The sequence below is a fragment of the Aphelocoma coerulescens genome, chromosome 11 (genome assembly GCF_041296385.1).
Source record: "Aphelocoma coerulescens isolate FSJ_1873_10779 chromosome 11, UR_Acoe_1.0, whole genome shotgun sequence".
In the NCBI taxonomy this organism is placed as follows: domain Eukaryota; kingdom Metazoa; phylum Chordata; class Aves; order Passeriformes; family Corvidae; genus Aphelocoma; species Aphelocoma coerulescens.
Genome location: NC_091025.1, coordinates 437,598 through 456,943, shown reverse-complemented (window position 1 = coordinate 456,943; position 19,346 = coordinate 437,598). Strand labels below are relative to the sequence as shown.

At 50.5% G+C, this 19,346-nt stretch overlaps 1 protein-coding gene across 2 annotated transcripts in view; it reads left to right on the top strand.

The window, feature by feature from the left end:
• The window catches only part of ZFHX3 (zinc finger homeobox 3), a 127,013-nt gene that overhangs the window by 100,650 nt on the left and 7,017 nt on the right, over positions 1 to 19,346 (top strand). For both annotated transcript variants that reach the window (XM_069027140.1, XM_069027139.1), the window contains exons 6-9: positions 4,726 to 4,859; positions 5,050 to 5,250; positions 12,447 to 12,549; positions 13,042 to 18,483. In XM_069027140.1, coding sequence (XP_068883241.1) covers positions 4,726 to 4,859; positions 5,050 to 5,250; positions 12,447 to 12,549; positions 13,042 to 18,483 — 5,880 coding nt within the window. The remainder of the gene's footprint in view (positions 1 to 4,725; positions 4,860 to 5,049; positions 5,251 to 12,446; positions 12,550 to 13,041; positions 18,484 to 19,346) is intronic.

Below are 19,346 nucleotides of genomic sequence, written 5' to 3'. Positions count from 1 at the left end.
ACGGAAATCTATTCCTGCTCCTCCCCCCGGCTGCTTTTTGCTGCTTTTTTTTTAATATCTGGCATTTGTGGAGCCCTTAATGGCCGGGATGTTCTGGGGGCCTGAGAGGCTGGGAGGAAGGGGACAAGGGGCACAATGGAGCCACTCTCAGCACTGGTGCCTGGGCGAGGGAAACCTGGGAGAGGGGATGGGAGAGAAGGACTGAGAGATTGCCTATATCTGTGTTTTTCTGAGGATATATGAAGCACAAAAAGCTCCTGGGTGGCAGCTGCAGGCCAGAAACATGGCTGGGCCGGGTGGCCTCACGCAGCAGCCAGCTCGGCTCTGGGCATGCTGGGCTCTGGCGGCATCGGAGATGCTGCGGGAACTGACGTGGGTTGCAGGAGAGGCCCGTGGTGCCAAGCGAAGTGCCACCTCAGTGAGTCCCTGGTGCTGCTTGGCATCTCATGCAGGCATCTGCTGAGTGTTCCATGTTCACATGGAGCAAGGCAGGGAAGTATGGTGGTGGCTGGAGCTTCTGGATATGAATATTTAATGGTAATTCAGCTGTGGATACTCGCTGCAGGTGGGAAGGTATGACACAGCATTAGAAAAACAAATTATTCGGCCATTTTCAGGGCTGGAACCATGCGAGGCAGCAGCGAGGACGGGTGCAGAGTGCACGTGCCAAGTGTGGGGCCTTTACCTGTCAGTCGAGTTACTGTCAAATACAGAGCTGAGAAATGCTGTAGAGCAACAAGTAGTGCACAGGCCTAGAAGTGTGGCTACAGCAGCTGATTAGAATGGAAGTTCCTTCAGGAAATGGGGAATTAAACAGTGTTTGAGGAGGAAATGTTGGCTGCATGTTACTGAGGAGGCAGCAGCGCTGCAGCAATGCTGGGTGCCCTGTGCCCTTCCCCGGGGGTCCATGTGAGCTCTGGCCATTCCTGGATCATGGCAGTTTCTGGAGAATGGATGAAACTGGTAAATTAGCCCTGGATTTTGGGAGACACACAGGTGCTGTAAGGGCACAGGGGCAGCAGCCTTGGGCATTGATGGCACAGGCCTGTGTGGCACAGTAGCAGCTCCCACTGGTCTGAGGACTTGTGGTGCTGAGTGATGGCTCCAAGAACACATTGAGGTGATTTGAGGAAGGAGACACCACCAAATATGGAATGCTGTTTTCCATCAGGCAGTGAAACCACAGTTCCTTGGTCTCACTAAGAACTTTCCCAAGCCAGCTGCTGGACTTCGTGGCAAGGAGTTTTTTGGAGGCTGGTGGTGTTTAGATCAATGGCAATATCAGAAACCCCACTGTAAATTTCTAGGGCAAGTGGCAAGCTGGTTTACGGAATGCAGGGAGATGAGAACCTCTGGCTTACGGAAAGCAGCATGAATTAATAATCATTTAATTGGCTTTTCCATTATGTTGCTTGGTTGGGAGATGGAAGTTTAGATGAAGGGGCTGTCAGTGATACTTTAGCTAAAAGAATCTGATGGGTAGGAGGTGGGTGGTGACTTCCTTCCCACCAGGATAGAGAGCAGCAGTTTAGGGGATCCATGCTGGCTTTCCCTCTGGAACCAGCAAAGGAAAGGCCCCCACTTCCAAAGAAGTGCCGATCTCACCTCTGGAATAATCCCAGGGAGGACCTCACCTCCTCCTCCTCTGAAAAGCAGAAGCTGCTGAGAAGAGAGAGAAGATCAGTAGAGCTCTAGAAGTTCTGTGGCAGCCCCGCTCCATCACACTTGGCTTTTAGGGGACATTTGTTGAGAAACACAGGTCTTCCTCTAAGTCAGCAAATCTGAACTAAATCCATTTAAGGAGTCAAATAACAATACTCTCCAATATGTACATCATACTTTAAACCAGATTCCTTTTCCTGCCCTGCAAGGCCTGGACCTGGAAGCAAGATGCTGGCCATGGTCACAGCACAGGTAGTGTCTCCATGTGCTCCAGTGCCACATAGCCCTTCAAGGCCATGGCCTTTTGAACATTTTGAACTCAGGATATTCTGTCCTGTTCTCTCTGCACAGACAGAAGGTCCCATGCTGTGCTCAGAGCTCTGCAGGCAGGTGCCAAGCCATGTCCTCATTTCTCCTGGTAGCAGAGAGTTCTTCATTCCTCTGATCATCTGTGATGTGGACTGAATGTGTCATTTTGTGCATTTGACTGTTTATCAGCAATAAACCTCAGTCTTGGTGTTAAAATTCCCAGTTGAGCTGTCAGCTCAAAAACTAATACTTAAAATAAATATCCCATGTGCAACAAATCAGTTATTCTTGGGTCTGGACAATCACCAATAATTCTGGTTCTGAAGGATTAAGGTTATGGGGTTGGATAAAGTGCATTTAATGAAACTGGACACTTAGGAGATGGTACATTTTAATTCCCTGTTACTAATTCTAAGCAGGCTGCTTCACAGTAGAAAGGAGATGAGAAAATACGCTGTTGTGACTCCCAAGGTTGGAGCTGGCATTCAGCAGCCTGGGGTAGCTGATGGTTGGGCTGAATTCAGCCACTGCATTCAAAAACATTCCACTGGTGAGTAGCTGGCAGCAGTCGGTGCCCAGTGCAGGGACACAGTGTGGACCACACAGGAGTCACAGTCACTGAGCTAGAGAGGTCTAAAGGGACCCGAAGCCATGATTGTCACTGTCATCTGCACCCAGTGCAGGTCTGGAGCAGGCCTCACATGTGCCAGACCACCCTCGCAGACCTGGGGCCTCCAGCTGCTCGTCCCAACACCCAACTGCCTCATCAGGGCTGGCATGTCAGTGTCCGAGGTCACACTGAGGACTGGACAGTGTCAGCAGCGATCAGGCTCCTGACAAGGGCCCCTCACATCACACAGGGCTCGGGCAGGGCATTTAAAGGCAGGGTGATCCTTCAGCTGCCACAGTGCTGGCTCCTGGTGGTGGTGTCTCTTGCCCGAACCCTCCGGGAGACACTGTTCCTCAGCGGACGAGCAGCAGAGTGGTACCATGTTCCTAATGCTCCAAGTACGTTCATTACAGGAAGCAAGGAAGGTCAGCTCTGGCCCTGCAGACGTCTTTAAGCCCTTTCCAGTTCTGAAGCCCAGGGAGAGTCTCAGTCCAGGCAGTGAGCTGAGTGGAGTAGCCTGTCATTCTGTGAGGGCAGAGCAGGATCTGTGATGGTGTCCCTCAGTCAGCACTGACTGCAAACTCATTCCATGCCTGGTTTGGATATTTTTGTGGAGTTGGCAGCACAGCAGTCCTGGGGTTTGGGTTTCAGGTACAGCCAGGACTGTACATGCATGCATGGAGGCTGCTTCCCAGCCAGGCATGAAACACCAGGCATGCAGCTGGCAGTACTCTGGGGTCCAAGCCCATTCGGTATGGACAAGCCTACCAGGAGAAATTCAGCAGTCCCAGATCAAATCCTCTAATCCCTGCCTCCCTCTGGCAGTACCATTGCCTGTATTATTTGTAATACTTGTTTTCCCTCTCCTGGAAGTTATTTTGCCTCTATTCAGCTGAATGCAGAGATGGGGACTGGCAGGGAAGGTAGCTAGAAATGGGAATTGCATTCTCCACTGTGATGTGGTACATTTGGAAATACAGCTCATGCCAGTGCACAGAAGGGTCTTTGGGAAGGAAGCAAGTTTGCTGGGATCTGACTCTTGACGATATCATCTGAAACAAGGAGCAGATATCAGCAGGTTCACAAGTTGAGTAGGAGACAGGGGAAAGAGTATGGGGGACTGGCCTGAGAATGCTACAGCGCCTTGTTAATCGGCAGCTGATCCATCATATTAAATATCCAGCTGTCAGATATTACCTTTCAAGTGAAAATGAATAACTCCCATTAAGGGCGAAATGGGTTTGAAGTCGATTCGAGACAGATTAAAGTACCGTTATGAATGTGTGTTCGGGGAGGAGGAGACGGGGGCTGTGTATAATATACTTGTCCTTACAGTTTTTAAATAATAGATGTCCCACAAATTTATGTACTGAAGGCAGCCAGGGTTCGAGGGAGGAGAAAGGTCAGGGATGCGCTTCTCCCAGTGCCACAACTCGTGGAGTGTTATGCTGTTGACTTCAGGGCTCGTTTGCATTTCTCTGTTTCAGTGGAATAAAATGGCCTTTCCTCGGCTTATCACAGTGGGAGTGTTTGGGTCCTGTTGGCTGGGTCCCACGGAAATCAGAATTTTGGCAGGACCATGTGCTAGGAAGCACCAGATCTGCACATTCCTCTGGAGGCGTGGGCTGAGCTGGCCAGAGCCATCCCAACAGCACCACTGCTGCCAGCACGGGTGCCATTGATGGAGCTGACAGCCACAACCAGCAGCCCTCTCCAGGACAAATGCATTTCAGAGTGTCTGTATGTAGAATGTCCTGAGTCAGCCAGGGGTATGAGTTCTACCTTACCAAGTAAATCCAGTTGCTCCTGGAGGTGACACATGGGCCTTCACCATCTGGCCAAGCATTTGTGTGTCCAATGCAGCCACAGGCCCAGAGTCTCCTGCACATGCAGGTTGTTAGCAGCCCCCAGAAACAGATGAGATCTTTCTGCTTCTGACCACCAGTGACACAGTTCCCTTGCTGTGGGAGATCAGGAAGAATAAACTGGTTTTGGCCAGGTGTGCACTGTAGGACATAGGTTAGTCCTCAGATTCATCCTCCTCCCAGTCCTTAGGGTGTGTGTCAAGCAGAAAATGGAAGCACTGTCATCGTCCAACCTAGGCCTCTTTGGCCTGTCCTGATGTTAATCACTTTTTGTTGCAGCACCAGCCAGCCAACCAGAGAAGGAGCTGACGGAACCTCCAGCGTCCTCTAAGCGGATAGCGTTTCCCAGCAGCTCTGAGTCGCCTCTCTCCTTTAAGTGGTCAAAAACTTCAGAGGAGACCAAATCAGAGCAGGTAAGATGGAAGAACCTGTCTCTCTGTGCAGGTAATGTGTTTCCAATGTGCCAAAAGCAAAGACTAAAATGGGAGAAAGAGGATGAAAGGCGATAACTGGTGGTAGAAGGCATCAAATTATTGAAGCCTGGCTGTAAGAGAGGGAAGTAGCAGCTGGAAGAGCTGTGTGATTCATTTGTCTGCTCCGCAGATGTACCAGTGTCCATATTGCAAGTACAGCAACACAGACGTGAACCGGCTGCGGGTGCACGCCATGACCCAGCACTCAGTGCAGCCCATGCTCCGCTGCCCACTCTGCCAGGACATGCTGAACAACAAGATCCACCTGCAGTTGCACCTCACCCACCTGCACAGCGTGTCACCTGACTGCGTCGAGAAGCTCATCATGACGGTGAGTGGCTGTGTAGGCAAGCGTGGCTGCTGCCATCCCAGCATGTCCACTGCCATCCTGACATGTCCACCACCATCCCCACAAAGGTGAGGAGCAGAGAGTTGCTGTGGTGGTCAGCTCCTTCACATGTCAGAGCTCTGCCATCAAGGTTTGCTGCACCCTGGTATGTTGTGTCCCTGCTTGAGCCCTGTGAAGCTCAAGTGTTGAGTGATTTCCCTGGGAAATCAGGATAAATACTATTTCCTTGACCTGATGAGGTCAGTGCATGGGATGGCAGCTTGTGCAGAAACTTCTGGAAGATGCAGAAGCTGATGGGATATATTGTGCCTGTTGTTTCTTCGGTATAATATTTGTTGCAAGGTGTCTACATTTAAGAACTTGTCATCAAGTTTATAAAATAAGTTTTTATTTTGATTCCTGCCAATTCTTTCTCTTTGTGTTTTTTTCTTGCACCCTGTTTCTGCTTGTTTTCTCCCTTTTTTGCCAGTTCTTGGCACTGGAGGTGAATAACACTGTGTTTGTTGTAACACTGATGTCCTTTATCAGCTCCTTCCTGTGACATTTTCTGAGCAAGCACATGCAGCATGGCCCAGCTGTTCTCTTACAGTTTTCTTGTCTTCTCTTTCTGTCACTCTTCCTCTCTACAACTCCCTGAAAGAAGGTTGGAGCCAGGTGGGGTAGGTCTCTTCTCCCACATAACTAGTGACAGGACAAGAGGACTATCTGTAAGCTGCACCAGGGGAAGTTTAGATTGGATATTAGGGAAAATTTCTTCATGGAAGGGATTGGAAGCCCTGGCACAGGCTGCTTAGGGAAGGTGTCAAGTCACCATCCTCGTTTTGAGGTGTTCAAAAATCATGTGGATATGGCATTTGAAGACACAGTTTAACGTGGTGGTGGCGTTGGGTTGATGGCTGGACTTGGAAGACTAAGGGTCTTCAATGATGTTGTGGTTCTTTTTGTGATTTCTTCTCGAAGACAGAAGTCACAGAGTCACAGAATCATGAGTAGTCTTGGGAGGGATCACTGGAATTGCTCCAGTCTAACCGCCCTGCTCAGGCAGGGTCCCTTGAGCATGTTGCTCAGGATTGTGTCCAGACAGCATTTTGAGTATCTCCAGGAAAGGAGACTCCAAAGGCTCTCTGGGCAGCCTGTTCCAGTTCCCACTCCGTAAGTGCCTTTATGCTCTTGCCTTCCTGCTTTGCATTACCAGCTGCCTGTCCCCTCAGGGCTTCTCAGGATGCCATGGTGCCATGGTGCCAGGCTCCTCAGGTGCCATGCCGGCCGCCTGCGCACCTGGGTCACAGAGCTGTCCCATCCCAGAGACCACAGCCTCTGTGACCTGTGGCCATTTCATTGGTGCTGCTCAAGTGTGTAAATACCTTCTGGGGGCTTGAATGGCTCTTGTTCACCTTCTAACTACATTAGTGGCAGTTGGCTTTCTAAGAGCAGGGAGCAGAAGCCAAGCCCCTTCCCTCGGCCAGCAGGTGTAACCAGTTTGTTCAGGGTAGCTGTTAACGTTGGTGTGGAATGGTTTGTTTTGAGACAGGCAGGGTGTGTGGTCTGGATGTGTGGTCTGGAGTGGGAGTGTTGGGTTGGTCCATCCTCAGGCACATGTCCTCCAGGATATGAGGGAATAGCAGGAGCCCCTCGTGACGGAGCTCAGGACACTCTGCAGAGCAGGTCAGGGACAGTCCCTTAGGTGAGCGCACCTGCTGTGCTAGAGCAGGGCTGCAGGGCTCTGCAAGGATCAGCAGAGACTGGCCCAGCCATGATGCTCATCCTCATGTGTATTCCAGGTTTTCTCACCTTTCTTCCCTCTGGCACCTGGAGACACATCTGGGGAGAGGCTTCTCCTCCTCCAGGTCTCACAGCACAGGGTGAAGAAGGTGGGTCTTTTTGTATTATTCTACGACAATATTTTGAGCAGTCAGTACAGTGTGTGCAGAACATGGCCGTATTGGAGGATCCTAATTTTGCTCATTCTCGTGAAGATCCCATCTCGATTTGATGCGCACGTCAGGTGTCGGTGCCACCACGAGGGAATTGCAGCCCCGTAGCCGAGAGCCGGGTCCCTCTCGACGCACCGTCTCTGCGCTCAGCGTTGGAGGAGGCTCCAGTTAATAACAACTTATCAGACGCCGTTCAGGAACCTGCAGTGTCTAATATGTCTGTTGCCATGGTAACGGCTCCTGCTTGCGCTCAGCATCTCCAAGCTGCCTGGTCGTGCTCCCTCCTTTTCATATCAGTGAGCAGCAGGGCTGGCTGTCCCATGGGACCCCCATGTCCTCCCAGTGGCCCCGATGCAGGGACAGGGGCTGGCAGGGCTGCCTGAGGAACAGAGAGCATGCCATGCCCCAGTGCCACACAGGGACAAGGGCTGGGGCTCACACTGTCTCCCCATCTCCTGGAGCTTCCCTTACATGGGGCTGGTGGATGAGCATAGCCGAGTTCTCTCTCTGTGGCATCTCAGCCTCTCTGAGCGGGGCCAGGCGCTATCTCCCATTGCAGCCTCTGCTTGGGCCTGCTCGACTCTGCGGGGCCGTAATGAGGGTGAAGTGCAGTTCGCCCGCGCAGGCAATTGACAAGACTGATGGGCTGGAGCTGGGAGAGAGGACGGCTTCCCAAGAGCCTCCGGGAGCGGGAGCTCTCCCTCCTCCGGCAGCCAGCCTTATCCTTCTGCACATTTCTGTCTTGTCATCTCTGCTGTCAGCTTTCTCTTCCTCAGTTTAGGGCATCTTCCCTGTGTTCCAGCCATCTTTCCATCTTTTTCTTTTCTCCCTTGCTCCAGGAGTCACTCCTGCCCATCTCTACCATCTCATTTCCCCCTCCTGCTATCTTTACATTTTTACCCTCTTTCCCATTGTCTTTTCTTATTGCTCTCTCCCTTCTGCTGTCACTCAATTTTTCTCTCTCCCTCCTTTTCACCCCCTCCCTCTCCCCCCTTTCCCTCTCACTCTGTGTCTCATTCTCCATCTCGGATGAAGGTAATGAAAATAATCGGGCTTCATTAATTCTGAGCCCTGTGAGATGATAGCCATTTGGAGCCATGTTTGCCAATTAGATGGTCTAAATTAGAAGTGACCTTGGTATACTGCCATCACTTTGCCTCTCTGAGTCTAATGAAGCTTTTCACTCCAGCACCCTCTCTCTCTCTCTTTGTAATGGAAATTACCTCCTTTGTCTGGTGGGGAACCTTCCCTCCCGTCTGTATTTCCCCTGGTTTCATAGACATGGGGACAGTGATGTATCTCCTCAGACCTCTTCTAGAGGTTTTCTTTTCAGAGCCACATGATCTCAGCATTTTGAGGTATATTCAGAGGAATTGTCCCCTTGTTTGGTGTCCATGGACAGTCAGCACAGGCAGGTGCAGTGTGAGGGGAGCTGGCTGCTCACACCAGCCAAGAGTAATTTTTTGGGCATGTCAGCAATATGCGGGTGTCATATTGATGGGTGTTGGGCTCTGAGCCTCCAGCTCTGCACACGAGCAGCTCTGCAGTTGGTTGTTAAAAATCTAGTATATCTGGAGGTGGCAGGAGCTGTGCTTGTCACTGCTGGAGCTTGTCACCAGTGAGGAGTGGGCCCACTGCTTGTTCTGCAGAGGGGTGACAGGTTTGTAGGTGTCAGGGTGTGTGGATACTGGTGGGGCAGGGAGGCAGGAGACCTGGCCTGTCAGCCCTCAGGTGCTCTGTAACAGTCCTCGCTGGGCCACTGTGTCCATAGAAATGGCCAGTGAAGTGGGCTGTGCCTGCCTCTCCATGGATCTCATCATCATGAAGACATTTTATCTGCTGAAGGGGTCTGAATTTCACCCAAAAGGTAGGGTGCTTGGAAGCAGAGAGGCTTGTCCAGCAACTTCTCATCATCTAAGGACCTTCTGTGTGGTAACAGCAGAACTGAGAGGGACCCGTCGGAGCTGCAGGGGATGGTGCTCAGGCTGTACACAGGGGTGGATCCAGGGTGACTGAGACAGAGGTGCCATGCTGCAGTGAGCTTTTCTGGTGACTTGTGGGCCAGGAGATGGTAGCTGCAGCCACACAGTGGGTATAGTTTGGTGTTAGAAAAGAACAGGTATGAACAGGAGAAGGGAAGGGAGGAGACAAACCACATTTGTTGAACTCACAGCTGGAGGGTTGTGTTTTAGTAATGGCTCACACTGACTGATGTGTTGCCATTCTAAAACAGTGTTGGAGACATTGAAACAGGTAGACAGAAGTCGAGGAGGGGGAGGGATGCCAGGATGACACACCAGGTATCTCCTGTGCAGGTGAGAGGGAGGTGGAGAGCATTTGACAGCCGCACGCACTAACACGGGCTGTGCTCCAGATAAACACACTCCTTTCGATTACTGGAACAGTTCATGGCATGAAATACATCTGCGGTACAAAATGCTGTGTCACAGAGCACCGCTCCTGTCTCACCTGCCAGGGAGCCGTGGTCCACTGCACCTTCCTGCCCCCTCGTGCCCCCACTCTTGGTTTATATGAAAAGCAGCCTCAGCATGCAAGGCAAATTCTGCAGGTCCGAGGAAATGAGATGTTTTTGCAGTGTAAAAGGGCAAACCCTTCCAAAAAGGTAGTCTGGAATTCCATGTCAGTGCAAAGTGATTTGGGATGTGCAGCCCATTTGCACTCGTATCTTTGCCACCTGCTTGGGGCTGGTCCATGGGGATGAAAAGATGGAGGGTCCTGCCCTAGATCATGGTGTAGGAAAGGGGCAGGAGCAGCCTGGATGGAGCCAGAGGACTAGAGTGGGTCCACTTGCTGACCAGTGCCTTGTTTCCAGTGGTTTGCTCTCCAAGGCCAGCCTATGGCCGCACCACCACAGTTCCCACATCCATACCCAGAATTTCTAGTTCCCTGCACATTTTTCCAAGATTTTTTTCTGTTTGCCTTTGGGAATTTTGTGCCTGTAGCAATTTAATGTACCACAGCCTTTTTTTTCTTCCTTTTTTTTTCCCCTGTGGTGGAGGGAGGATAGAAGGAAGGGAAGGAATGGTGGCTGTGGAGATGCAGGTAGATAAAGGTAATTACTTAAACACATATAGGGCAGGACTTACAGGTTTGGAGCCCCAGATTAAGATGCAGAGGAGCATGTGAGGTTGATGATTATATTTCGGGGAGAGTTAATTGACGGAAGGTGAAGGCAGACAAAGAACCGCTGCTTACTGCCTTCTTGAATCCCAATCAGGAATTATGATTAAAGACGCGGCGAGACAACAGAGGCCTGATGAATTGGTGTCTTTTTTTTTTCTTTTTTGCCGTCATTCACACTTGATTGACTTCAACCTTTCAAGTGCAAAAGTCTCTCTTTTCCATTATTATTCATAGCCATCTGAGTTTTTCTAATTAAAGTGTATGAAAACAATTACTGATCCGTCGTACTGAGCGTGGTGGTGGGGACGGCTGCTGTACTGTAACGCCTATGAAAAGCCACAGCTCTATAATGATGTGCAGCTGAGGTGTTAGATAATTTTATTCTTTTTCTACTCTGTTGGGGTTTTTTTTAATTTCTCATGATTTATTTTTCATAATTCCTAAAGATCCTAGGAAATCAGGCTCTTCCTGCTGCTAGAGCTGAGAGGGACGGTTTCTTCTTGCCTCCCCTTCTCGGCGTCCATGCTCGTCCCCCTCCTCCGAGCCCAGCTATTGGAAATTACTATGTGACCTTTCACGTCTCCCAACCCACCACCCACAGCCATCAGACGCTTCCGTTTAGAGTAGAAGGTGGAATGAGTTTGGTGTGCTCAGCTCCCCTCCTGGGATGTGTCAGCTGCCTTCTCTCCTGCTCCATGGGACCTGGCACTCACTGCCGTGCACTGGATGGCCCAGGAAGGGGAGGGAGCTCTGTGTCCCTGACAGCTGAGCTCACAGCTCTGCAGCCACTTCTGTGCCACCAGTTCATCCTGAGATTTTCCATGAGCTTCAGCTTCCCCACTTCTTATCTCCTGCAGTTCACTCAGAGCCTTGTGGTCCTTGGCTGTGCAGAAAGCCAGGTAAATGGCATGCAGCTGCCGCACACATTCTCTCTCCTGAAATCCAGGGTTCAGATGCCCTCTCCATATCTAGCAGAAGGGTGGAGAGGCTTGTTTTGCCTCACGCCTGAATGGGAATGTTTAGTTGTGCCTCACCTTCCCAGCAGTGGGAGGCTGGAAGCAGGAGCACCACAGGCATCACCAGGAGCACCTGGTGAAAGCGGAATGCTGCCTGGGTATAGGTGGTGTGGGCAGCTGCTTGAGGCTGTAGAGGAGTCTTTGCTTGGCACAGGCATTGACCAGCACGGGCAGCCCTGTGCTGGGTCTGTCTGTCCCGGTGCTGTGAGGCAGCGTTCCAGCAGTGCAAGACACTGGCTCCAGACATTCAGAAGGACATTCATTGTCCTGCATCTGATGCCAGCCATGTGCAGGCTGCTGGTGAGATGGTTTGTGACCAGGTATATCCAAAGAAACGGTTTTCCAGAACAGGATGAGTGTGTGCATTTGGCTCTTCCAAAGAGCCTCCAGCTGAGCCATGCAGATTCTCAGCTCTTTAGAAGAGGTGGTGTCCCAGCACTGTACTGGTTTTGCTGGTGCAGGATCTAGCCAAATACTTGAAGAGGAGCAAAGGGAATGCATCTGTCAGAGCAAGGAAAGGGTTACAAAAGCTTTTTATTTCACAATTTGCTTTCTCTTTAGTCCTTCCTTATTCATCCTTTCCTTTGTCACCTCTCTCCTTATTTGTACTTTTCTTTCTCATGCCCCTCCCTTCCCTGCATCGATACACTTTGAAAACAGTGCTGCAATGCTCCCTGGTTCAAGATTACAGTGTACTTTACTAGGTATGATTTAATTAGGGGCCTTATTATGTTTTCAGCAGCTTAAGGTGGGCCTTTCAACTTATCTACCTAATTGGTTGCACAAGAAGTTTCACAGCCCATGACAAAACATTGTCAGTGATCAAAGTCTGAATTCCACATAAAGGAAAAATATTAATAATAAGATTATTCTTCAAGTGTGCACTGCTAATTATGTCCAGAATGTAACTGTAGAAACACTTTTGACTGATTTGAGCTTTGTCTAATAAATACGAGTCTTCAGTGAGCTGTGAAAAATGACGCCTCTGACTTCACAATACCGATGTCTAGTTTTGCCACTGAAGATGTTTAAAATATTTTCCTGTGTTTTTTCCTCTCCTTATGTCTTTTTCCCCTGTCTCTAGGTGACAACCCCTGAGGTGATGATGCCCAGCAGCATGTTCCTCCCAGCAGCTGCTCCAGAGAAGGATGGGAACTCAGGTGCAGAGGAGCTGGGGAAACAGTCTGGTGAGTGCAGGTCAATGAGGTCCATGGTCCCAACCACTCCCCCAACTACATCACCTGGTCAGGGAGCAGTTTCATTCCTGTTAGTCCTCTCTTTGATAGGACCAAGACTCAAATACTATGTTCAGTTTGATGAGCCTTCTTTTTCCAAAATAGGCAGGACATCAAAAATGAACAGTGAAGACAGAGGTGGCTGAATGGCTTTTGCTTGAAAGGGAGAATTGAAGGTGATAAATGCACTAAGGGATGTGTGTGTGAATAATTTCCAGATATTCAAGGTGGGCAAGGAAGTAAATTGTGTAGGTTTATGCAATGGGCCATGATGAGGTTAATGGGCTGGTATTGAAACAAATGAATGACGATAGAGGAGAAATGTTAGAAATACTTGTTGTGTGGGAGATTAAAAACCACTGAGTATTCAGGACTGAAAGGGGTGTTGATCTACCATGGTGTGCTGGTGTAATTTTTGGGTTCGCTCTAATTCTGTTTTCACAGAGATGTCTGAGGATGTGGGGAAGACCCTTTTGCCATCAGACAGCGCAGAGCACAGCGGGGACCCCAAGCCCACTCCAGCTGATCCAAGCACTGCCCGGGAGGACTCTGGCTTCCTGTGCTGGAAGAAGGGCTGCAGCCAAGTGTTCAAGAGCTCAGCAGCCCTGCAGACACACTTCAATGACGTCCATGCCAAACGGCCTCAGCTGCCGGTCTCTGACCGCCACGTCTACAAGTACCGCTGCAATCAGTGCAGCCTGGCCTTCAAAACCATTGAGAAGCTGCAGCTCCACTCCCAGTACCACGTCATCCGGGCAGCCACCATGTGCTGCCTCTGCCAGCGCAGCTTCCGAACCTTCCAGGCCCTGAAAAAGCACCTGGAAACCAGCCACCTGGAGCTGAGTGAGGCTGACATTCAGCAGCTGTATGGTGGTCTCTTGGTCAACGGGGACCTCCTCGCTATGGGTGACCCCTCGCTTGCCGAGGACCACACAATAATAGTCGAGGAAGATAAGGAAGAGGAGAGCGACCTGGAAGATAAGCAGAGCCCAACTGGCAGCGATTCAGGGTCGGTACAAGAGGACTCTGGCTCAGAACCAAAAAGGGCCTTACCCTTCAGGAAGGGCCCTAACTTCACTATGGAGAAATTTCTAGATCCATCTCGCCCATACAAGTGCACAGTCTGCAAGGAGTCATTCACGCAGAAGAACATTCTCCTGGTCCATTACAATTCCGTTTCTCATCTGCATAAACTGAAACGCGCCCTCCAAGAATCTGCTACCGGGCAACCTGAGCCTACCAGCAGCCCAGACAACAAACCTTTCAAGTGTAACACCTGTAACGTGGCCTACAGCCAGAGCTCGACTCTAGAGATCCACATGAGGTCTGTCCTGCACCAGACCAAGGCTCGTGCGGCCAAGCTGGAGGCGGCCGGCGCCAGCAGCAACGGAGCCGGCAACAGCAGCAGCAGCAGCCTCTCCCTGGGTTCATCCACACCGAGCCCCGTGAGTGCCAGCAACAGCAATGCTTTTGCAACCACCAGCACAAGCACTTCAGGCACCACTCCCATTCCCAGCCTGCTCAACCAGGTGTCCAGTGACAGTGTGGGAATTCCTCCTTTGGGTAACGCTGTAAGCACTAACATCTCCTCCCCTTCAGAGCCCAAAGAGGTGAACCGCAAGAAGCTGGCAGACATGATTGCATCCAGGCAGCAGCAGCAGCAGCAGCAGCAGCAACAGCAACAAGCTCAAACCTTGGCACAGGCACAGGCACAGGTCCAGGCCCACCTGCAGCAGGAGCTGCAGCAGCAGGCTGCTCTCCTGCAGTCCCAGCTCTTCAACCCAGCACTTTTGCCACACTTTCCGATGACAACTGAGACCCTTCTGCAGCTGCAGCAGCAGCAGCAGCATCTTCTGTTCCCATTCTACATCCCCAGTGCTGAGTTCCAGCTCAATCCAGAAGTCAGCTTGCCTGTCACCAGTGGTGCACTGACATTGACTGGGACGGGTCCAAGTTTGCTGGAGGACCTGAAGGCACAAGTTCAGCTCCCTCAGCAAAGCCATCCACAGCTCTTGCAGCAGCAGCAAGGTCAGCTGTCCTTGTCACAACCCCACTCCGTCCTGTTACAGCAGAGCCAGCACCCAGAGAAGAAGAATAAATCCGTAGTGAAGGAAAAAGATAAAGAAACCCCACGGGAAAGGGAAAGCGCAGAGAGGGGAGACAATAATGTAACACTGAAGGAGTCTCTTCCTGATAACTTAAAGCCCAAAGAAAAGAAGGACTTTGTGCCAGGCAGCAGTTCAGAGCCCTCCATACTGCCTCCACGGATTGCTTCTGATGCGAGGGGCAATGCCACCAAAGCCTTGCTGGAAAACTTCGGCTTTGAGCTCGTCATTCAGTACAACGAGAACAAGCAAAAGGGGCAGAAGAAAAATGGGAAGACAGAGCAAGGTGAGAACTTGGAAAAGCTGGAGTGCGATACATGCGGCAAGTTCTTCTCAAACATCCTCATCCTGAAGAGCCACCAAGAGCATGTTCACCAACATTACTTTCCCTTTAAGCAGTTAGAGAGATTTGCCAAACAATACAGAGAACACTACGACAAACTGTACCCACTGCGGCCGCAGACCCCAGAGCCACCGCCCCCGCCTCCACCGCCCCCCCCTCCTCTCCCTCCAGCTCCTCCTCAGCCGGCTGCTGCTCCTGCCATCCCTACTTCTGCCCCACCAATCACCTCTCCCACTATCGCACCAGCCCAGCCATCTGTGCCACTCACCCAGCTCTCCATGCCTATGGAGCTCCCCATCTTCTCACCACTCATGATGCAAACCATGCCCCTGCAGACATTGCCAGCACAGCTGCCGCCTCAGCTGGGCCCTGTAGACCCCCTGCCCGCTGACTTGGCCCAGTTGTACCAGCATCAGCTCAACCCCAGCCTTCTCCAGCAGCAGCAGAACAAGAGGCCACGAACGCGTATCACCGATGACCAGCTCAGAGTCCTTAGGCAGTATTTTGACATTAACAATTCCCCAAGTGAGGAACAGATCAAAGAGATGGCAGACAAATCGGGATTGCCCCAGAAAGTGATCAAGCACTGGTTCAGAAACACCCTGTTCAAGGAGCGCCAGCGCAACAAGGACTCCCCGTACAACTTCAGCAACCCTCCCATTACTAGTCTGGAAGAGCTGAAGATAGACTCACGGCCTCCTTCTCCAGAGCCTCAAAAGCAGGAGTACTGGGGAAGCAAGCGGTCCTCTCGAACACGCTTTACTGACTACCAACTCAGAGTCCTGCAAGACTTCTTTGATGCCAATGCTTACCCAAAGGACGATGAATTTGAGCAGCTTTCTAACTTGTTGAACCTCCCAACACGTGTTATAGTAGTTTGGTTCCAGAATGCCCGTCAGAAAGCTAGGAAAAACTATGAGAATCAGGGAGAAGGCAAAGACGGGGAGCGACGGGAGCTCACAAATGACAGATACATTAGAACAAGCAACTTGAACTACCAGTGCAAAAAGTGCAGTCTGGTCTTTCAGCGCATTTTTGATCTCATTAAACACCAGAAAAAGCTTTGTTACAAAGATGAGGATGAGGATGGACAGGATGATAGCCAGAACGAAGACTCTATGGATGCAATAGAGCTCTTGACTCCAACCAGTTCCTCCTGCAGCACACCAATGCCCTCACAAGCTTACAGCACACCTACATCTTCAGCCAATGCGACCTCTTCAGCTTTTCTGCAGCTCACGGCAGAGGCAGATGATTCCTCCACCTTTAGTTCTAAAGTAGAACCTACAGATGAGAAACCAAAGCAGTCTGAACCTCCAAGTACACAGCAAAACCAAACCCAAGAGAAGCAAGTGCAACCAAAGCAAGAGTCTCAGCAGCAACAGGACCAAGGAGAACAAAAGACAAGTTCAACACACCAAAAGATTTCACAGTTATCCTCCCCCTCTTCACTGCAACAGCCACCTCCTCCTCAGCCCCCTCAGTGCTCCTTGTCACAGTCAAGTCCAAGTCCATCTCAGCTCTCACACCTCTCCCTCAAACCTATTCACACGTCCACCCCTCAGCAGCTGGCAAACCTACCTCCTCAGCTAATCCCATACCAGTGTGACCAGTGTAAACTGGCATTTCCTTCCTTCGAGCATTGGCAGGAGCATCAGCAGCTCCATTTCCTGAGTGCACAGAACCAGTTTATCCACCCCCCATTCCTGGACAGAACACTGGATATGCCATTCATGCTTTTTGATCCCAGTAATCCACTACTGGCAAGCCAGCTGCTGTCTGGAACATTACCACAGATTCCAGCAAGCTCAGCCACCTCACCATCAACTCCAACATCCACCATGAACACACTGAAGAGAAAGCTGGAGGAAAAGGCCAGTGCAAGCCCTGGAGAGAATGACAGTGGGACTGGGGGAGAAGAACCCCAAAGGGATAAGCGTCTAAGGACAACCATTACCCCTGAGCAGCTGGAAATTCTGTACCAGAAATACTTGCTCGACTCCAACCCCACACGGAAGATGCTGGATCACATTGCACATGAAGTGGGCTTGAAGAAGCGCGTGGTGCAGGTTTGGTTCCAGAACACCCGTGCACGAGAGAGGAAGGGGCAGTTCAGAGCTGTGGGGCCAGCCCAAGCCCACAGACGGTGTCCCTTCTGCCGAGCTCTCTTTAAAGCAAAGACAGCTCTGGAAGCTCATATCCGATCCCGTCACTGGCACGAGGCCAAGCGAGCTGGGTACAACCTTACACTGTCTGCTATGCTTCTAGACTGTGATGGGGGACTCCAGATGAAAGGAGACATCTTTGATGGAGCCAGCTTTTCCCACATGCCACCAACTAGCAGCGATGGACAGAGTGTTCCCCTCTCCCCGGTGAACAAGAGTATGGAACTGTCACCTAGAACCCTGCTGAGTCCATCCTCCATTAAGGTGGAAGGGATTGAAGACTTTGAGAGTCCCTCCATGTCCTCAGTCAATCTGAGCTTTGACCAGACAAAGCTGGACAACGATGACTGCTCTTCTGTCAACACTGCAATCACAGATACTACCACAGGAGACGAAGGGAATGCAGACAACGACAGTGCAACAGGGATTGCAACCGAAACCAAATCCACATCAGGACCCAGTGAAGGTCTGACTAAAGCAGCCATGATAGCAATGTCTGAATATGAAGATCGTCTGTCTTCTGGCCTGGTCAGCCCAGCTCCCAGCTTCTACAGCAAAGAGTACGACAATGAAGGTACCGTGGACTATAGTGAAACCTCCAGCCTTGCAGACCCCTGCTCGCCCAGCCCTGGTGCAAGTGGTTCAGCCAGCAAATCTGGCGAAAGCGGGGACCGGCCCGGGCAGAAACGCTTTCGCACTCAGATGACTAATCTCCAGCTCAAGGTTCTTAAGTCATGCTTTAATGACTATAGGACACCGACCATGCTGGAGTGTGAGGTCCTGGGCAATGACATTGGACTGCCAAAGAGAGTTGTTCAGGTCTGGTTCCAGAATGCGAGGGCGAAAGAGAAGAAGTCAAAACTCAGCATGGCCAAGCATTTTGGTATAAACCAAACAAGTTACGAGGGACCCAAAACAGAGTGCACTTTGTGTGGCATCAAGTACAGCGCTCGGCTGTCTGTACGTGACCATATCTTCTCTCAACAGCATATCTCCAAAGTTAAAGAAACCATTGGAAGTCAGTTGGATAAGGAAAAGGAGTATTTCGACCCAGCTACTGTACGTCAGTTGATGGCTCAGCAGGAGCTGGACCGAATCAAAAAAGCCAACGAGGTTCTTGGTCTGGCAGCTCAACAGCAGGGCATGTTTGACAACACCCCCCTGCAAGCTCTGAACCTTCCTGCTGCATACCCAGCACTACAGGGCATCCCTCCAGTCTTGCTCCCAGGCCTCAACAGCCCATCCTTACCTGGCTTCACTCCATCCAACACAGGTGGGTACGGATGTTACCCTGCTTAGGCACACCTTCACTTGGTGCATACATAGCACAAGCAGTTGTTCCCTTGGGAATGACTGATAACAGGATTCCTGGCCCATTAGTTCAGCATGTTGACTTCACAGCAAAAAAGCAGTAGGTATTTTATCTATAATTCCTGAACTCAAGAAGTTTTATAGTAAAGTCTGAACTAGAGCAACATCTAGACATGCTGCATATCCCTGTGTAGAAATCTTGAAGCTCCTTCAAGGAAGTGGGATATAGATTTATCCAATGGAACAGAAGGACTAATGTGCTGACACTGTTCATTATTCCTTTCCTTTTGATATTCAGTTTATGGGATACCATCCCAAGTGTTCAAAAATCCAAACTCTTTCTAGGGAAAGGTGTGGTGTGTATGGTAGCACTGGTGACAGATGCCCAGAGCATCTTTATATGTCCCTGTGGTGACCTCTGGGACAAATCCCAGTGCAGCCGAGCATCAGTTTTGAGTGATGGCTGGGTATGACCTGAAAGCACCTCCTCAGCAAACAACGGTGTAGTTGTGGGACAAATCTAGTTTGTATTTTAATAGGATTTTTCTTAACAATGCTACATAAAAATGAAATTTGTCGTAATCCTTTGGGTGGCCTAATCTCAGACACTGAACTTTATCTTCTGAGAATGCTTCTTTCCTTTGTATGTCGTGGGTAGGTGGAAAGTCTTAAGTCATGTAGGAAACAGTGGCAGTGGAAGGTGCAGCTCAGTGACCAGCAGTGACATAAAAAATGTGATCCAAAGGCCTTGTTTCATTATGTGTCTGGAGGGCCCCTGCGCATGCAAGGAGTTTTCCATGTCACCCTTCTCACCACAGATCTCAT